Source organism: Brachycentrus maculatus, unplaced genomic scaffold (assembly GCF_059751285.1).
Source record: "Brachycentrus maculatus isolate JH-2025_06_01 unplaced genomic scaffold, ASM5975128v1 h1tg000242l, whole genome shotgun sequence".
In the NCBI taxonomy this organism is placed as follows: domain Eukaryota; kingdom Metazoa; phylum Arthropoda; class Insecta; order Trichoptera; family Brachycentridae; genus Brachycentrus; species Brachycentrus maculatus.
In genome coordinates, this window is record NW_028280993.1 from 1,868,887 (window position 1) to 1,888,845 (window position 19,959).

Genomic DNA, 19,959 nt, shown 5'->3' on the forward strand with positions numbered 1-19,959 from the left:
CGTTTCCGCGGCGTTTAACTCGATTTCATGTATCCTCTGTCGTAAACAACTTATAAATATTACGGGCAATATTGCAGGAAAAGGCGGCGTGTGCATTTTTATATTCACGCTAAAAGTTATAGCTAGTTCCACAAATATCATAAAATTTGATGCGTTTCAAAGACCTATGTACAATAAATAGTTTTATATAAAACACAGTGTAGGACATAAAAATTGCAATATTATTTTTTGACATCTCATCAAAGATGAAGAAGAATATGGAAGTCTGGGCATTTACGGGGCTGACGACCGTCATAGGCTGGTTTAAGTGATCACTTTACACACGTGTAACATTCACCAATTTTACCCATTATTGACAACCACACTACTCAAATTCTTGGAAGTTCTATATATATGAACCAATTCAGAAACATTGAATGCTTTGTAACACGTGTACATTTGCAATAGATCTTAACAAATAGTGGTATTAACCAAGTAAAATTGAACTTAAAAATCAAATACTTAGAGTCATATGTATATGTAAAATTTAATAGATAGAACAACGATCTCAAGGGTAATAACTCAACAGCAAACCAGTTCAACTTTTCACACTTCAAATCTTTAGGTTGGTCTGCGTAGCAAGAAAAACGGTTGGATTTTTATTCCACTCTCGCCTTAAATTAGTCCCCCAAGACAACTTTTTTGGTAAAGAGAAAGGTTTTATCGAGGATTTGGAGGCGGAAGTGGCAGGCCTGGGGGTAAACCAACTACACAAAAAACAGATGGATGTTTTGATAGTTCAGGGGTGACAAACCTTTTTACGCCTGGATGATAATTTTTTTTCTCAATAATTTAGAACATTTTGAGTTTGTCTAAATACTTGCTCACAAATCTGGTTTATCTCCAATTATAGGAGCTATTATTTTTGACATCTTATACATAAAACGAAAAAATAATAAAGTACTTGTTAATGGCAAAATAAGATAAATAAATACAAAACAGATTTGCTCAAAAAAATGAAGACCCTCAAAATTTCATTATTAGAAGTCAATTTTTTTATGCCGGGTTTAAAGCTGGTGGCTTTAATTGAATACAAATAGTAGTATTTTAATCTTTCTTATATTTGTATGTTTATACGTATTTTTTTTGTCAAACAATATTTTTATTTATTTATTTTTATTTTATATTTTAGGTACATAGATACGTTTTAAAAATATTTTATTAATTACATATATAACGGCTCTTTAGGCATAGCCTAAAAATTATTAAAAGCATTGTTTACTTTTTGATATTGTAATATAACACTCTCTTTAAAAAAAATGGTATTACACAAAGTGAACGATGAATGATAAGGAGAGTGTTTTAGAAATACTTTTGTCTGTTAGTCTACTTCTTACGTCTGATTTAATAAAGATTGAATTTTTTTGTAATTTTTTTTCTCTTACTTCACGCGCCATGCAAAATCGTCTAGTGGTATACAAATTGAACAATAAATGTTAAGGACAGTGTTTAGTAGTTCTTTCGTCTATAAGTCTTCATTTTATGTCTGAATTAATAAAGATTTGAATGTTTTGTATAATCATTTAATTAATTTTCTTTTAATTCACGCGCCATGCAAAATCGTCTAGTGGTAATACACAAAGTGAACGATGAATGATAAGGAGAGTGTTTTAGTAGTACTTTTGTCTGTAATTCAATCTTATTTCTGATTTCACAAAGAACTGATGTTTTTGGATAATCAATTAAATTTTTAATTTTTTTTTCACGTGCCTTGCAAAATCGTCACGCGTGCCATAGGTTCGCCAAGCCTGTGATAGTTCGTAGAGTAATCTTATTTTCCCTGGAATATCCTTACTACAATACTCTTGTTGATATTTTCCTAACATATTATTCAGAATTGCTATCAACAATAATATCAAGATCAGTGTCTTGACAGTAACAGATTTCCTCATGGCATCAGAATATGTAAATTGACAAGAAATGATTTCGATAGATAACTCAGCATAGATAAATAAAAATATGAAAATCTGGGTATTCACAGGGCTTACGACGTACTATATGCTGGTTTCAGAGGTGTGCATTCTATATAAGAAGAAAAGCAGTGCCTGCCCTGGATTACTCGCGTTCCATATAGAAACAAGATCAGTGTCTACTATGCCTTATCCTTACCCAACCTGGCTCAAAAGTGATCACTTTATTTAAACACATCGCTCACTCCTTTCAAGAACGTCATAAATCTAAAATCGTCAATTGTCAGATGTGCATATTTTCGGAATGCCCAGAAAATGTACTATATCCCGGCAAAAGCGGCATATTTTTAACTTAATATTTACAAGCTACAGGGCAGAAAGTGTTGTTTTTGCATTTTGAAGAAAAGGTATTGTTTAATTATTTTTTTAAATATACTTAATATTTTTCAAATGGAGAAAAAACCTTCAGGTTTTACCTAAAAAGATCTGTTACACAGTAAAAAGTTTAATAAGTGGCTTGATATTTATTTTTAATACATTGTATTATATTTTTAAACTTTAAAAACGTTTTCCTGAAAAATCAAGTTTTTTTTATTTATGACGTTCTTGAAAGGAGTGAGCGACATGTAACATTCACTTTTTTCCATTAGCTGAGACATTCGTAAAATATATTCCATATTCTTCTTCATCTATATTGAGACATCAAAAATGGTTATTAAGGTCCTTATTTTTAATTAATTTATTATGTTTAAAATTTAAGTCGAAATGGCAAAGGTTTAAAAAAATCTATATTAATTAAAAAAAAATTGATTTAGTAAAAACCACCATTACTTAAAATTGATCAAATGATGCTGAATGCATCGAAACAAGTTTCACAATAGATTTTAAGAAATAGTGGTATTTACAACACTTTGAGTGTGTCCAAATACTTGATCACAAAATCTGGATTATCTCCAATTACAGGAGTTATTAAAAGCTCTCTCTTCATATCACCAATAGATGTCTCTAGTGAAATTCTAGTGATTCAAGAATAATGTTTTAAAATTGGTTCATACATATATAGAACTTCCAAGAATTTGAGTAGTGTGGTTATCAATAATGGGTAGAATTAGTGAATGTTACTCGTGGGTTAAGTGATCACTTAAACCAGCCTATGACGGTCGTCAGCCCCGTAAATGCTCAGACTTCCATATTCTTCTTCATCTTTGATGATATGTCAAAAAATCATATGAATAGTGGTATTACCAAGTAAAAGTTAAATTAAAAATGGATAGATTTTACAACAAAGTGACTGCCAAATCAATTAATGAAAAGATATTCAATTTACTTAATGCTTTTATTGAGAGACAAATAATTGATTTTACTGGTTTGATGGAAACATTTCCGCTTGTAAAATTACACCTCGCAATCTAACCCAACTGACAACTGACAGGTGACAGATAACACCCTCCGATTGGCAGATTTATCTATGGTTAACTATACTCAAACCTATCCCGGACATCTTTCCGGTATTCTCGTCCCACTCTCCCCCGCTAAACTGTTCCTAGAACGAGAGAGATAACGGTAGATTCTGCACAGATATTTCGGTGGCGGGAAAAAGGCTATGCCTGCCAAGTTAACATTTTTTCTCTTTCACTTAGCAAGATCTATGGCAAAGTTTTGGGGAGAAATATCGATTGATTTACGAGATCTGTACAGAGACAAATGAAAAAGGGGTACCTACTCTGGTGGTAGTAATAAGGCAATTTAAACCGTTTGCGAAAGCGAAATCGGATGAAGGCATATTGTATTTTTTGGGAGTGGGAGCATGACTTGCTACAATAGGTCTGATGATAGTAATACATCTTATCACAAATGAGTTTTATGGTGGTATCAACTAACATATTGTTAGTAAACGTATGTTTATGTGTGTGTGTATGTGTATACAAATACACACACCCAGGAATACGTATAGTTAACCCCCTGTATTTTTAGAATTGCAAAATGGGAACCATGGATATAGTGAGAATGTCCAACCTGGTGACATCATCGAAAGGTGTTATAAAATAAATTACATTATTCATTGATTCGGCATTTTATTGATTTACTTTGCGGAATGATTTTATAAAATTTGTACTCGGTTTTATTTGTTCTAAAAAAAATATGTTTTTTTAAATTTATTATTTTTAAATATTAGGATATTTGAGTATTTATGAGTAAAATATGAGATTAATTAGGTATTTATCTTTGAAACTATTGTGAATTACAGCATTGTTATTGGATTCATTTTTAAGACGAACTGTATTGTAATGGTACCTTCCACATGCGGGTAGCATTTTTCAATAGATTTAAAAGTATGGCTGATTGCGACGCCATCAGTTGAGAAATTTGTTAAGTACATATTTATAAAGCTTGCTCCATTTTGACAATGAACGTCTCTTCTTACGTATTCAAATAAGACCCTGAGGTATAAGAACTTTGTATACCGTAAAGTGGGTATACTTTGCACCATGGGTGATACTTTGCACCACCTTCTGTAAAGAAATTGTAGAGCTGGTCATCTCTGATACATGTCATTTTTCATTCTACTTTCTATTGTTTTTGATAGATGGTACTTCAATCCACTTTTTAGTTTACAGAAGTAACAGTCGGTCGCTATTGCTTCAATGCGTTTTTCCTGTCCGAACGTAAAGAAAGTTTTCTGTCTGAAAATTGTGTCCGAAAAAATCCAGTGGAATCAGTATACTGAAACTAGTTACAACAAGTAAGTGGTCTCTAAATCGTAGGTAGGTAGGCCCTGCTTTTCTCAAATGCTGTATTTTTTAGTTACGTTGTCAAGTTTATGTAAAAATAATATTTTTTTAAGAACTGACTTGTATTGACCACATTTGGGGTAACATTGCACCAAGTGCAAAGTATCCACAAAAGGCCATAGTTAATTAATTTGATGAAAAGTCTTAAAACGGCTAATACAACTTGACATGTTTGCTAAATATCTATAGGTTTTGTGTACTTACTTAATTCCTGATGGTATATTTTTTTCAAAAATGTCAAGAACACACAAACAGCGGTCTTATGCCAGACGATACTGCGATTTTACACCGAAGAGAGTGGAGCAGTGTTTGGAGGCCATTTGAAATTGTACAATCAGTCAAAGAAAGGCTGAAGAAATTTTCAAAATCCCCAGAAGGACGATTAACTATAAGCTCAAAGGTCAGCACACAAAACCTGTGGGAAAACCTCCGATATGTGACAAGGGCGAAGAGCAATCCTTCGCAAACTGCATAGTAGACATGAGTGAGTACGGTTTCCCAGTGAGTGTTTTTAACATTCGCTACATTCTAAAAGCCTATTTGGATAGATTTGGCAGAAGAGTATGAATATTAAAGAACAACGTACCAGGCTCTGAATGGATAAGATCATTTTTGCAAAGACATAAAACCTTGACTGTTGCTAAAACTAGTCAGTTGCTTAATCGGTTGCCATTAAAAGCGTATGACGATGACATGCGCCAGAGTTTTCAACAGTTTTTGGAAGAAAACAGATTCAACCCAAAGAATTCAGTCTTAAAACGCAGAAAACGATACCGATAGAACCAGGTAAGAGCATTGCTCACGATCCAAATGTCGAAATGAACATTGACGAGACACAAATACCTACTACCTGAACCAACTACATCAATGATCCCACCTTCCGCATCGAAACTTCCAGCATATCTAGCATTAACTGATTATAATTCACACGGGAGCTTTGAGGAAGAGGGAGAAGAACAAAAACGACGGAATTCAGTTATCGTATTTGTTCTTCCGTTTCATTAGGACCAGTAAAAAAGAAGGTGGGAGAATATGTCATATTTCATTATGAAGGAGAAAATTTTCCGGGACAGATTTTGGAAATAAAGAAAGACAGAGCTGTTAAATCCATGCAGGAGAGTCTCAAATCGTGGAAGTGGCCGATGAAGGATGACTTTCTTCAATATTCTTGGAAGGATGTAGCGGGTTCCATAAAAGAACCGAAAATGCAATCCAAAAGAGGTTTCTTTACCGTCCCGGAACTTGACCATTTTTAGACCTAATTTAATTTTAATTCCTATTACCTATGTAGTACGATATGTTTTAATATCCACCTTATATTTTATATAATTTTAAACCTTCAGTATTGAAAAAAAAAAACATTTTTGTTAGATTTTTCTATATTTAAAAAAAAAATCTATCAAGTGTCTTATTTTTCCATAATTATACAATATTATAATCTGCATTTAGTGAACTGTGAGCCAAAACCCTTCATAAGGTGCAACAAAACTTGTAGGATAGCCTTTGCTTTGCATCAATTTGGATTCTAGTACGAAAAGTGTAGAGAAAATATCATGGTGCAAAGTTGTACTTTACCCCGGGATACTTTGCACCAAAATATAAATATAAAAAAAAATACAGGCAAAATAGATAAAAATTTAAAAACGTATCAGACATGTTACAGGTATATGTTTTATTACATTGCAATAGTTGAAACCTCAGAAAAAGTAAAAAACCTGATCTGAATAGACAATTTTTTGAAAAAATGCAGTATTTTGGTGCAATGTATACCCACTTTACGGTACTTAATAAGTTAAAACACCTCAAACTGAGAGCTTTTCTGTTTTCACATTCAGTACACGATCACAGGAAGTTGAAATTTGAAATGTTCGACTTCAGACTGAGCTAGGAAGTGAAATCATAACATGTGATGGTATGTGAAGAAATTTATTTATTATGCTAACTTCAAGTTTCACTCGAGGGAAGTACGTCGTTATAAATTTTTGCTTTGATAACAAACCTTGAAGGGTGACGATGTTGTCGACATTAATTTAATGGGACCTTTCTACTTTTCCTTGAAAATATGATTTGTACAACAAATTGGTATTGTATTGGTACTTCTCATATTAAAAAGTACGCTTCATAAATTGATTTAAATTACTTCATTGCTATACTTTAAGTAGTAACATTGAGAAAAATAACGTATTTTTGTCCATATGTATTTACCCGATCTTGTTTTAGCCGCATTTCTTTTATATTTCATATATGTAAAGCATTGCTTACCTTGTGGTATGGTAATATAACCCTCTTTTTATTATTCATTGTCCACTTGTCCACTTGTCAAAGTGAATAATGAATGATAAGGAGCAATGATTAAAAAAACATATTGTTTCAAAATTCTTCACCGTTGCTTTCCATTTTTCCTTTGTTTTCAAACTCCGCCCCTTGACTAACCCTTTCCCTTTACTTTCCCCTCTCCTTATTTATAGAACAATTTTATATTTTATATTTTAGTTATTATACAGACCTGAATAATGGAAGTTTAACTTCTGAAAGATGTAGTCTATAATAAAACTCAAGTGGTAAAAAACAAGTGTTTTCTTTAATCATTGTAACATGTCTTACCACAAAGTTAATGCCGAAACAATAAATAAAATGATAAGGAGAGTGTTACATTTTTTTTACTCTAATAAAAAATATTTATGTTGAATTGATTCAACATTTAAATTTTGCTTTGATAGAATAAGGTATTACTTTACATTTTTTAATTTTTTTCAAAGAATTAATTATTCAAAATTGTAATACGGAACTTTGAACTTTTTTGTATATTTTAGCCTTATCGGAAATGATAGTTTATTTTGTATATTTAAAGCATTGATAACTTTGTAGTATGGTAATAAAACACTCTCCTTAAGCAAATTCCAAAAAATATTATTATTAAGGCACCTTAGATTTTCTTTAGCTCATGGTGGTTTATTTGTCGTCTTTCTTTCTTTCAAAATGTTTATTTTTATACAAATGTCAAATCGTAATAACCTTATTTTAATGACCTGATGATGGAACAATTTTCCGAAACCGGTAGTCACAAATAAGTATTTAAAAAGTGGTATTACACAAAGTAAACATTGGATGATAAGGAGAGTTTTGTATATTAAAAGCATTGTTAACTTTGTGGTATGGTAATATAACACTCTCCTTATCATTCACTGTTTACTTTGTTTAATACTACTTAAGTGGTATCACACTAAGTGAATAATAAGGAGAGTGTTATATACCATACCATAAAGTTTGAGAGATCGCATTTTGACTGTCATCCTTCTAAGAATGAAAGGATTAGAAATGCATGGTGGGATAAGGATATAAAGAAATTAATAATAATAATAAAACCCTTATTCGCACCTCAATGGTGCATAGGGCACTGCATCATATAAACGCAGTGTTATCTCGATTGTTAACACACGAAGGAAAGGTGATCAGCCCTCCGCCTCAGGTACCAGTCCAGGGTAATATTGTTTAAATATTAAAGTGTATTAAAATCACTTATATTCATTTCACCCCCCCCCCCTGGGAATCAAACCCGGGACCTCAAGAACGGTAGCCGAGCGTGCTGACCATTACACTACGGAGGCGGACGAAATAAAGAAATTAATCACAAAAAAGATATTTGTTAAAAAATAATATTAATTTACCCTGCATAAGTATAAAAAACTTAAAACGGATGTTTTTAGATTTTCAGGGTGTGTTATTGTTATTTGAGATTTTTACGATAGAAAACGTCTATTTTCAGCATTTCAGGGGCGGTTCCACCCTGAAGTATATCCAAAAATAGGTATTTTGGCATGATAATGACATTCCTTTGTAGAACACATAATTGAAATTCACTGAAACTGGGTTCAAACTAGGAGATAATTAAAATTGAGCCTAGAAAAAAGCTCCCTAGAGAGAGAAATGTCAGTTTTCAATTAAACGGTAGGGGTTAATTGTCGGGGTCAGTAGAGGGATGTTAGGATATCCAACGAATTTTAATTACGTCTATATTCTAAGTTTTATTATCTAGACTCTTTTTTTAAGCATTGAGGGTGGCTATTTACTTTGTCCCTGGAGTGGAGAAAAAGTAAAAATAGTATTTATTTATTTACATTTCATTGTACACATAATTACAAATTGTAATAATGAGCCCTCACTGAGTTGTTCCGTGCCGATTTTTTACAATAATTTAAAAACGCGACCAGTACCTACCTTACCTTTCGTAGTACTACCAGCTTACCGTACTACCTACCTCTACTGAATATCCTAATATTAATTTTCATTGCACGCCACTACTGTCCACATTTATATCGCTAACTCCTTTCAACAACGTCATATATCAAAAATCGTCAATTTTTAGTTGTGCGTGTTTTCGGAATGCCCATAAAATGTACTATATCCCAGCAAAAGCGACATATTTTTAACTTAATATTTATCCGCTACAGGGCAGAAAGTTGCTTTTGAAAATTGTTTTTGCATTTTGAAGAAAAAGGTATTTTTTAATATATTTTTTTAAAAAATACTCAATATTTTTCAAATGGAGAAAAAAAAACCTTCAGGTTATACCTAAAAAGGTCTGTTGCACAGTAAAAGTTCAATAAGTGGCTTGATATTAATTTTTAATACTTTTTATTATATTATATTATGTATATATATATATGTATATATATATATATATATATATATATATATATATATATATATATATATATATATATATATATATATATATATATATAAATATATATATATATATATATATATATATATATATATATATATATATATATATATATATATATATATTTATATATATATATATATATATATATATATATATATATATATATATATATAAATTATAATTACATATTTTCTTTTTCAATAACATAAAGTACTCCATAAATCATATCAAGGCAGGACAGGACGTCTTCAAGGAAGTTCCAATATTTTAAACATCTGTTCCAGAGAGTGTACGAATTAGGCAATATTTCAAACTGAGCTACGAAAATAGAGTTCCGAATAATATTTTCTTGTTTTCCCCGACAATTCTAACGAATGGCCTTATAAATCAAAACAAAAGTGTTATATTACGAGGAATAAATAATGTATTAGTACTAGATTGAGATTTACCTTGTTAAAATGGAAAAACAATATGGGACATTCCCATACATGATATTCTTAGTGATGAAGTTTTATAACTGTGGGAAAAATAAACTGTTAACACGTAAAATGAAACGGATAAAATAATGACTTTTGAAAAATAATTCTATCATTCTTCATTAAAAACTAATCACGCCAATAAGTACACATTTTTTTGCATAGTTTCTACTTCCTAGTGCATTTGATAAATTGACAAGTCAGTTTTCAGGCTATCTAAGGACCCTGGCAAGAGTCTATTAGATGAAGTAAGGAACACTTGGATAATATAAATATGCGAGATGGAAGTTGTTGTTAGGTAGGAAGGCAACCAAGAAGACAATGGCATGCGCGTGTGAGGAGAATATAACCATCCAGACTCCCCCACATTGAACTGCACGATAAACCGTATAAAATAGACAGCTCCCGGCAGACCACAAAAAAATGGATTGACAGCTAGGAATTAATATCGCAAATATCTCTAAAAATAGGCCACAAAGCCTACATCAAGAAGAAGAAGAAAAAGTGTGTATAACAACGTCTTTGATCTCACATTTTTATCTTATCCTGGTGTTCCTTATTTTATCTCTTTAGAGTTTTCATTTCTGACACTCTTAGCGCGTTTTTTGTTACTGCGAAGTCCACTCTACATTCGATCCAATTTTTTTATTTATGTAAAAAAAGATAAATATTTGTGTTTTTATTTTTTACACAAATATTTCAATTTCATACTATTTCTGTGAGCCTAAGCGGCTAATTATTAGTAATAGGTATAATATCAAATTGTGGTAGAGTGGGTTCGAACCGAGAAACTCTGACTTCTGAGTCCACGACACTAACCACGGGACTACAACAAGACACATATCGCTCACTCCTTTCAAGAACGTCATAAATAAAAAATCGTTAATTTTGAGTTGCGCCCGTTTTCGGAATGCCCGGAAAATGTACTATATCCCAGCAAAAGAGGCATATTTTAAACATAATATTTATCCGCTACAGGGCAGAAAGTGTTGTTTTTGCATTTTGAAGAAAATGCATTGTTTAATTATTTTAAAAAAAAATATACTTAATATTTTTCAAATGGAGAAAAAACATTCAGGTTTTGCCTAAAAAGATCTGTTGCACGGTAAAAAGTTCAATAAGTGGCTTGATATTTATTTTTAATACATTGTATTATATTTTAAAATTTTTATAAACGTTCTCCCGAAAAATCAAGTTTTTTGATTTATGACGTTCTTGAAAGGAGTGAGCGATATGTCATAAGTATATATGGTACAAGGTAATAAGTGTGCAAAATATTATTAAGAATGCGTTTCAAAACAGCTGTCAGAAACTGGATTTTGTAGATTCTGGAGAGAAACGCAAAATAATCCACAAGAAAAATAAATAATTTTCAACTTGATTTAAAATGCAGTGAATTTTGAATGAAACGCTGCAGTGAATTTGCACTTTTAGTAAACAACGTAAATATAATACATAGTAACCGGAGTTGGAAGCATGCCAGAACGTGACGCTTGTACATAAATCTTACAGGAAAATTTCCAGTGTTGATACATACATACTACATTAAAAAAGTAGATTTTTTTTATCATTTCTGATTCTTTTTTAAAGATGTTTATTTATTTAAAAAAAAATCAACAAAAATGTTAATTTTAAAACAAAAAAAGACACATTGAAAAAATGACTATCATATTTACGTTTTGTTTCATTAGGCTTTTGAAGCCTTGAAAATATTAAAAAAAAACATCGAACAACATTGCAATATAAAACATTGAAAATACTAAAATGTAAAAAAAACACGCTGTCTACCATCCGGAATGTTCAGAATGTACCTCTGTTGCTTTTACGTTCAACAGATGGCGAAGACATTGCGATCGAAAAATATGCATTTTACATGTCACAGGTTAAAAAACATGCGCGTATTAGAAAATAACAGTGTGTCAAAATTTCAAAGCAATTAGGGAATAGTTTTAGGAACTTAGCAAACGAATATATATATTTTGATTTTTACCTATGACATGTAACAAAATAAGCGTCTTTTTTACCGTAATGGCAGCGCCATCTGTTGGACATAGAAGGTACAAACGTTTAAACGTAATATTGCGTTGATAATATTGTAAATTTAGAGCGTTTCGTAAGAGGCAACAATAATTATGTTTTATACAGATTTGTACTGTAGACTGTGACAAAGCTTTCTGAATATTATGCTGGTTGAATAAATATCAGAAGTTTATTGTATGCTGTTAATTATTATATCACAAATACTCCAAATATATGAGGGCTTTATAATAATTCGATCGGTGCGGTATTCCATAGAGACAAAATAAAGAATTCATACATAAAGGGTCGCTTCTGGTATCTGGTAAGTCCCTGGAGCTAGTGGCAGCAACAGGCTGTGACTGTCCATACATTTCTTGGGTCGACACTATGTACTTCAAAGTGGGTAAAATTCGTGACAGATTACCCCCGAGACGACCCAAGTTAAGGTGGTCAGACCGGGTAAAAATGCCCGTAGACTTTTTGATGGGAATGTCTTTGATCGTGCGGAGTGGACAGCAGCCGAAAATCTAATCAAAAGGTTGAATTTAAAGTAGAGAATAAAGAGGTGAACAAAAAATCAGAAAAGGTATAAAGGATAGAGTATAAAAAAGGACGAGAGATGAAAGAAAAAATCATGATTCAAGTAGATAAGGAAACAGAACAATATTAATAAAATGAATTTAAATAAATTACAACATTTTGAGTGGATAAAAATACTTTTTTAATTAAGAAGTTATTTTTACATTTTTTACATCTGAACACGATGAAGAAGAATATGGAAGTCTGGGTATTATTATTATTATTATTGTAACGACTCCTGACGAGACCACAATCAAGTATTTTAAATACTTGATCTTGACAAATTTTCCTCGGTCTTCCTCAGCTTCTATTACCAACTAAATTTACATCTTTTTTCTTTTCTGTTCCTTCTTTACTCATTCGATCCACATCATATGCTCAAACCATCTTAACATTTATCGATAATGCTTATATTGCATTATTTTCTTATTTCACCATTCGAATATCTAACACACATCTTTTTGCCGCACATTTGTCTGAGAGATCGTATTTCAATTGAATTCAGTATAATTTTTTCCTTCTTTCTACCAACTATAATGAATAAAAATGTTGTAAAATTAATGGTCCTATAATCTAGATTTACTAAGAAGTACTCATAAATCGTTATCTATTTATGTAAGTTTTGCGGTTACATATAAAATAAGGAAACATAGAAAAAATAAGTGTGAAAATATTAAAATACACGGTTTAGTTATGTAAAAAGATGATGTACAACGTAATATTATAGATTTTCAATTTTGCAATTTGTTATTTTTACTTTTTATTTAATTTTTTCCAAAAAAGTAAGGTCAGAATGTAACCATATACCGCGATTGAAAAAAACATTTAATTAATAACTAGTGCATGTTGTTCTGCGATCGTTAGTGCATGTTGGACCTCGGGTAGGCCAAAAAACGCATGTGATTAGTATTTTGCGTAGTTGTAAGTGTGTGAATAGTGCTATGGTAGTGACGTGTAATATTTTCATTAATTGATTCGGCAGTCACTTTGTGGTAAAATCTATCCATTTTAGTTAATGTTTTACTTAGTAAATACCACTATTTCTTATTACAATAAACCCATAATTAACAATATGACAATGACTTAAGCCTCCCCCCTTTTGTCTATGTTCCCTCTGATAAGAAATAAAAATAAAAAATAAAAATTAAATGAATAAATAAAAATAAGAAACAGCTACTACCCCCTCTTCAACCTTCAACGTCCTAAGGACCCAAGTCTAAAATTTGGAATTAGCTTCACATACGGTGTTTGAAAATGATGCGGAATGCATCGAAACACGTGTCACATTAGATTTGAAGAAATAGTGGTATTTACTAAGTAAAACATTATTTAAAACGTGTAATATTGTTTGCATGCTGGTAAAATGATTGTCCAAGCAAAGAGAAGAGAAGAGAGGGTACGTCTCGAAATCAGTAGACAAAAATCTCAGTGGTTACATGCTTACATTTTTGTAAAAAAACGTACAAAGTACAACGTAATATTTTAAAATATACGCTATCATAAAGTTGAAAAAATGTTTATCGTGTTGAAATTCGACTTGCTAACGATCGTTTGCAAAAAAGTTTTCATGAAACTTGTTCTTCATGAGCAATACAGATTATAAAGTATGCCCTTGAGTACACAACTCTGCCTTATCGTGACAATATTTATTTTGGCTTGCGGTAAAGAAGATATATTTTGCCTCGGTTACGTAATAGTTATTGTCAAGCACTTGAGCGTATATTGAAATTTTTTTTCTAAACAGCTTTGGAAATATGTATAACTTAATATGTTACAAGAAAAGGAGATAATGTGGCAAAATTAGTGATGATTGGAAATTTTCTAGGAAGGAGGGTTAGATATCTAAATCTAATATGATTAACAGACTAAATTCCAGACATGACTGGATGTTTATTTACTGCATATATCGGAGTGCATCGAAACATGCGTCACAATAGATTTAAAGTAAAAGTGATATTACAAAAAAATTGATAGATATTACCACAAAGTGACTGCCAAATCAATCAACGAAATCATCTTTAACCAGTTAATACCGTGAGACTAAATGTAAGTAAGAGTGAGACCATGAGTTTGAGTGTCCAGAGACCACGAGTGTTAGTGCCCAGAGATCATGAGTATGAGTACTCAGAGCTCATGAGTGTGAGTGCCCAGAGACTAGGAGTGTGAGTGTCCAGAGATCATGAATATGAGTGCCCGGAGACCAAGAGTGTGAATGCCCAGAGATCACGAGTATGAGTGCCTAGAGACTACGAGTGCGAGTGTCCAGTTGTGATGAATTGAGTGCTCAGAAATCACGAGTGTAAGTGTCTTGTGATCATGAGTATGAGTGCTCAGAGATCACGAGTGTGAGTAACTAGACATCACGAGTCTGTGTGCCTGGAGATCACGAGTGTGAGCGCCCAGTGATTGTGAGTATAAGCTCAAAGTTCATGAGTGTGAGTGCCTAGTGATCGTGAGTATGAGCTCAGAGTTCATGAGTATGAGTGCCTGGAGACTATGACTGTTTATTGTCGCTGCAGACAGTTGGTGTTTGATAATTTCCTAAGAAGACGAAACGCGTCACGTATTAAAATCTGTCGGGGAGTAGATAGCATGTCTCTACTCACTTGGGGTACAGCCGCGGGTGGCCGATCATGACGTAGCGGTTGATGGTGATGGCCAGCACGGTGAAGAGCGAGACGGCCACGAGCCCGTAGCGCAGCAGCGGGAACAGGCGGCACAGCAGGCGGCCGTGCGGCCAGGCGCGCCCCCAGAACGTGGAGGCGCCCAGCGGCAGGTTGAAGCAGCAGAACAGCAGGTCCGAGCACGACAGGTTCATGATGAACACCGCCGTGGCGTTGCGCACCTGAATCAAAACAATACAAATTGTTAAATAAAATAAAGTAACTTAATAAAAAGCTTCTTTACATCTCACCAATAGATGTCTCTAGTGAAGTTCTAGTGATTTATGAACAAGGTTTCTAAATTGGTTCATATATATAGAGCTTCCAAGAATTTGAGTAGTGTGGTTGTCAAATTGGAAGCATGTTTGATATTGGTTTTTCTTCTAGCTTATGCAACTGAGAGGGGTCGTTGAAAGATTGCTGGTATATTCATAATATACAGATCTAATCAAATGCAGCGTCTCTATCAAAGTATACGATGTCTGCATTATGGGGTCATCAATATTGAGGTTTATGGTTTATAAGGAGGGGAGATAAGAACTCTAGGGGTAGATGGTAGATGGCATGCAATATAAAAAGGAATAAAGTGAGATGAACTGTGAATGTAAACAATATGTCCGATCTATACAAACGTAGTGATCGCCAGCTTTAGTAGTGAAGTGATAAGCGCGTTTGACTACCGTGCTGGAGGTCCCGGGTTCGATTCTGAAGGGTGTGAAATTGTATGTATATATATATATATATATATATATATATATATATATATATATATATATATATATATATATATATATATATATATATATATATGTATATACATACACATAAATATAACATTACATTTATAAATAGACAGGCACCGTGGTGAAGTCGGGTAGACACTCTTTTGTGAATCTGACGTTGCGGATTCGATTCCCGCCAATTGCAAAATGAATTAAAAAAATATTCATTTTTATTGGTATGGATTTTTGTAATGTATTTTTCACATCCATCTTCCTTTTCCCAACTATCCTACCTACAGATAAATAATCCTCTAAATAAGAGGCTTCGAAGGTTTATTCCTTAAAATGATTGTAAGTTTATTTCCTATAACGCGTCATGAAATCATGGATGCGTGGCCGAATGACACGATTCATTTTGAAACTATCTTTCAATCATTACAAAATTATTTAAAGTTCTTTTATAATTTCGTGATTTGATGACTTTATAGATTTTTTCATTAAAATTAAACACTTGAATATACCACTTTATGGAGTTTTATTTTTATTTACGACTAGTTTCGAAAACGACAGTTGTTTTCATCTTCTTGTACAGATGGAAACTGTAAAATTAAACTGTTTCTGTTTTAATTTGTACCAGAAGATGAAAACAACTGTCGTTTTCGAAACTAGTCGTAAATAAAAATAAATTTCGATAAAGTGGCATATTTAAGTGTTTAATTAATAATCATGTCATTCCACAAAGTTAATGCTGAATCAATAAATAATATGACTTTACAGATAACGAAGCAGATACAATTGATTACATAATATAGATATAATCAATAAATAAAAGTTTGTTTTTGTAAGTAAAATATGTGACTCTTTTACCATAACAACACGTTAAAAACATACATATGAGTATGTTCAAACACTCACTTAAGAGAGATAGACAGTATCCTCGAGCGAATGAAATTCCTCGATATTATGAATACGACAATACAAAAGGGTTAATTCCGTAAAGATATTACCCCGTATGGTATGATGAAGTGTTTAATACGGCGTAAGTATTGTAATATGGACTCAGTGAAATATAAATGGATTTCCAATAAGCTATTTGAATGATTTTCCATTCAATGCCATATCGCAGTATTAAGAGCCATCTCGGACGAATAACTTTTCTCGAACAATCGTTCGTAATTTAATTGACTGAACTAAATAGCATCGTAAATTTGATAAATGTAAATATATATATGATAGTAGCACAGGAGAAAGTGGCCAACTAACAAAACGTAAAATGTTCAGGAGGGCCATTGAAGTCACTTTTGCTTCACAAGAAAATAAACATCAATGCAGTTAGTCATTTTTAACCTGTCTGATGATGTCGGTAACGACGAAACCCGGTCGCTGTTCAAATAAAAATAAAGTGAAAAAGATGAAAACAAAAAAATGGTTTTAATCTAATAATATATTAAAAATGCAATTCCATCACGAAGTGTCAGTGGATAATATAAATCTATTAAGTCTTATTAACAACAAGTCTTAACAACATTATACCTCCAAGTTTAAAATCCTATGCGATTTTTTTCAGGGCTCAATAGTAATCACGTTTTTGTAAAAAAATGCACTTGGTCTCTTTCTCTTGTATGACTACGGTATGTGAGATGTTCGTAATTGTTTTTTTTATTGAAATAATTATAAAATAAAAAAAAATCCACATAATAATTTAAAAAAAAATTGTATACGGATTTTACTGACTTCTTAGTTATTAATTTTTTGTATATTTTATTTATATTAGATAAATAAATATACGAATCACATAATGGAATATAACCTCTTATTTGACTCATACACAATAAGTTATTACACTCAGTCACAAATAAAGGGCAAGTCATGAATAATTATAATAAAAAATTACAAAATACATAAAAAAAATTAATACTGATTAAACATGAATTAATAATATGCTTTTTCAAACTTCCTCACCGTAATTGTCTATGTTTCCATCAAACCAAATCCCACAACTTACTCCCCCCGTCTAGTTACATATTACCTCTACCAATACCTTAATGTTCCCGTAAATTAATTCCGTAAAATTTTTTCCCGTTAGTTTTGTGATCCCGTAGATGACAACATCTGAAGTTTTCGAAACTAGTCGTGTAAAATTAAATAAAACTCAATTAGTGTTCTAATACAAGTGTTTAATTTTTAATAATCAAAATGTGTTTCCACAAAATCAATCCCAAATCCAAAAATTTTATACTTTATAAAATTAAACAACTTTGTTTTAACCACTTTTTATTATTAGTACACTTTAACCTACCGGCTTCCTACCTTGTCATCATCAGGATTTATTAAATTCAAAAACATTAAAAGCATTAAAATATAAAAATAAATAATTAATTACATTCCCTTACCAAAACTTCCACACACTCGGTAAAAAATCCTAAATGTTATTTTTAATATGTATTGCGTAGCAACCCCAAATAACAACTAATGGAATCACCCAAAAAACAGTATGAAGCCGCGCTCGCATACATAAAGTAGAGCACACACACAAAAACCTATTGTGCGGAATTTTTAGGAACAGAAATCGGAAAAATATCAAAAATAGGACAGTTACTTAAATTTAATTGAAAGAGTAGTTAAAATAAAATTGTTTAACTTTATAAAGCTTATAAAATTTGTCACAAAGTATCTGCGAAAAACGTCCAAGAAACAAAAAATTATATGTTTATTTTCATATTTAATAAGAATAAAAATATTTAAAATAAAAAACTCCAGGCTTCAAATTTCGCGTGGACATTGTGTTAAAAAAATTCGTGCGTTGTGACTCTTATTAGAAATTGTTATTAAGTATTCAGTAGAATCTCATTAAATTTAATAGAAAAGAAATATTCAATACAAAACGAATACACGCCTTTAATGAAATTCGGTGGGCGGACTTCTTAGTCATTTATGTTTTTTATTGGAAAAAACGGAAAATATTAGTGGTATTTAGGCGCTTTGTAAAATGTCAGTAAACAGCGGACCATATTTTTAATTAAAATGTAAAAGGAAAAAAGGCTATCTTTACAGAACGCCTGAAATTCTTTGTTCAAAGTTAAAGAGACTTATGCTAATTTCAAATATTTTTCTGAAAATATCTTATAGGTGGAACCAATGAGATTCGAAAAAGAAATAAATATTATTTTTGTAAGAAATTAATATAATTTTTAGACTCAAGGAGGAGGTAATATTGCCTTTTGATATTTTGTTAAATTAATTTTGTTTTATAAAAAATACATATATCTATATTTGTAAATAAAATATGGCTGACTCAGAAGTGTAATAACCTCGTTAAGTTGAAATTTAAATTATAATTATTATTATTATTTTATATTATTATTTATAGTCATAAAAAATTAAAAGATATTCATGAATCAGCCAATAATTTTTCTTTTTTTTCTGTGTTCTTTTATTTCATTTCATATATTACTAAGTTACTTTTATTTATTAATTTGGCATTATTTTTTTGGAATAACATGATGATTTGAATATTCGTTATTATTATTATTATTTTTAATAAACGAGAAATGTTTGTGTTTTTATTATTTTCACAAATATTTCAATTTAATACTATTTCTGTGAGCCTAAGTGACTCATTATTAGAAAAAGGTATCAAATTGTTGTAGAGTAGATTCGAACCGAGAAACTCTGACTTAAGAGTTCGCGACACTAACCAAGGCACCACAAAACGACACTGAAAATGAAACACTGTTATAGGACCATTTTTTAGTTAATTAATATGTACACGACTAGTTTCGAGAACAAATTTTGGTACATAGATTTATCCGCCTTCGTGGTGTAATGGTAAACCTATTTAACTATCGCGCTGGAGGTCCCGGATTCGATTCCCAGGCGGGGTGAAAATAAATATTAGTTATTTTACACTCCAATATTGATTTAATATTACCCTACCTTGGTCCCTGAAGCTCAGGACGGATCACCTTGCCTTCACGTAAGTAACTATCAAGAGTCAATACGATGCAAAATCCTATACACCATAGGTTGCAGATAAGAGTTAGAAGCACATAGATTTGATATAAAGAAT

General features: G+C 31.6%; 1 protein-coding gene across 2 annotated transcripts in view; it reads right to left on the reverse strand.

Moving 5' to 3' along the window:
• The window catches only part of LOC148306434 (G protein-coupled receptor moody), a 124,426-nt gene that overhangs the window by 23,807 nt on the left and 80,660 nt on the right, over positions 1 to 19,959 (reverse strand). For both annotated transcript variants that reach the window (XM_088265123.1, XM_088265122.1), the window contains exon 3: positions 15,112 to 15,350. In XM_088265123.1, coding sequence (XP_088121249.1) covers positions 15,112 to 15,350 — 239 coding nt within the window. The remainder of the gene's footprint in view (positions 1 to 15,111; positions 15,351 to 19,959) is intronic.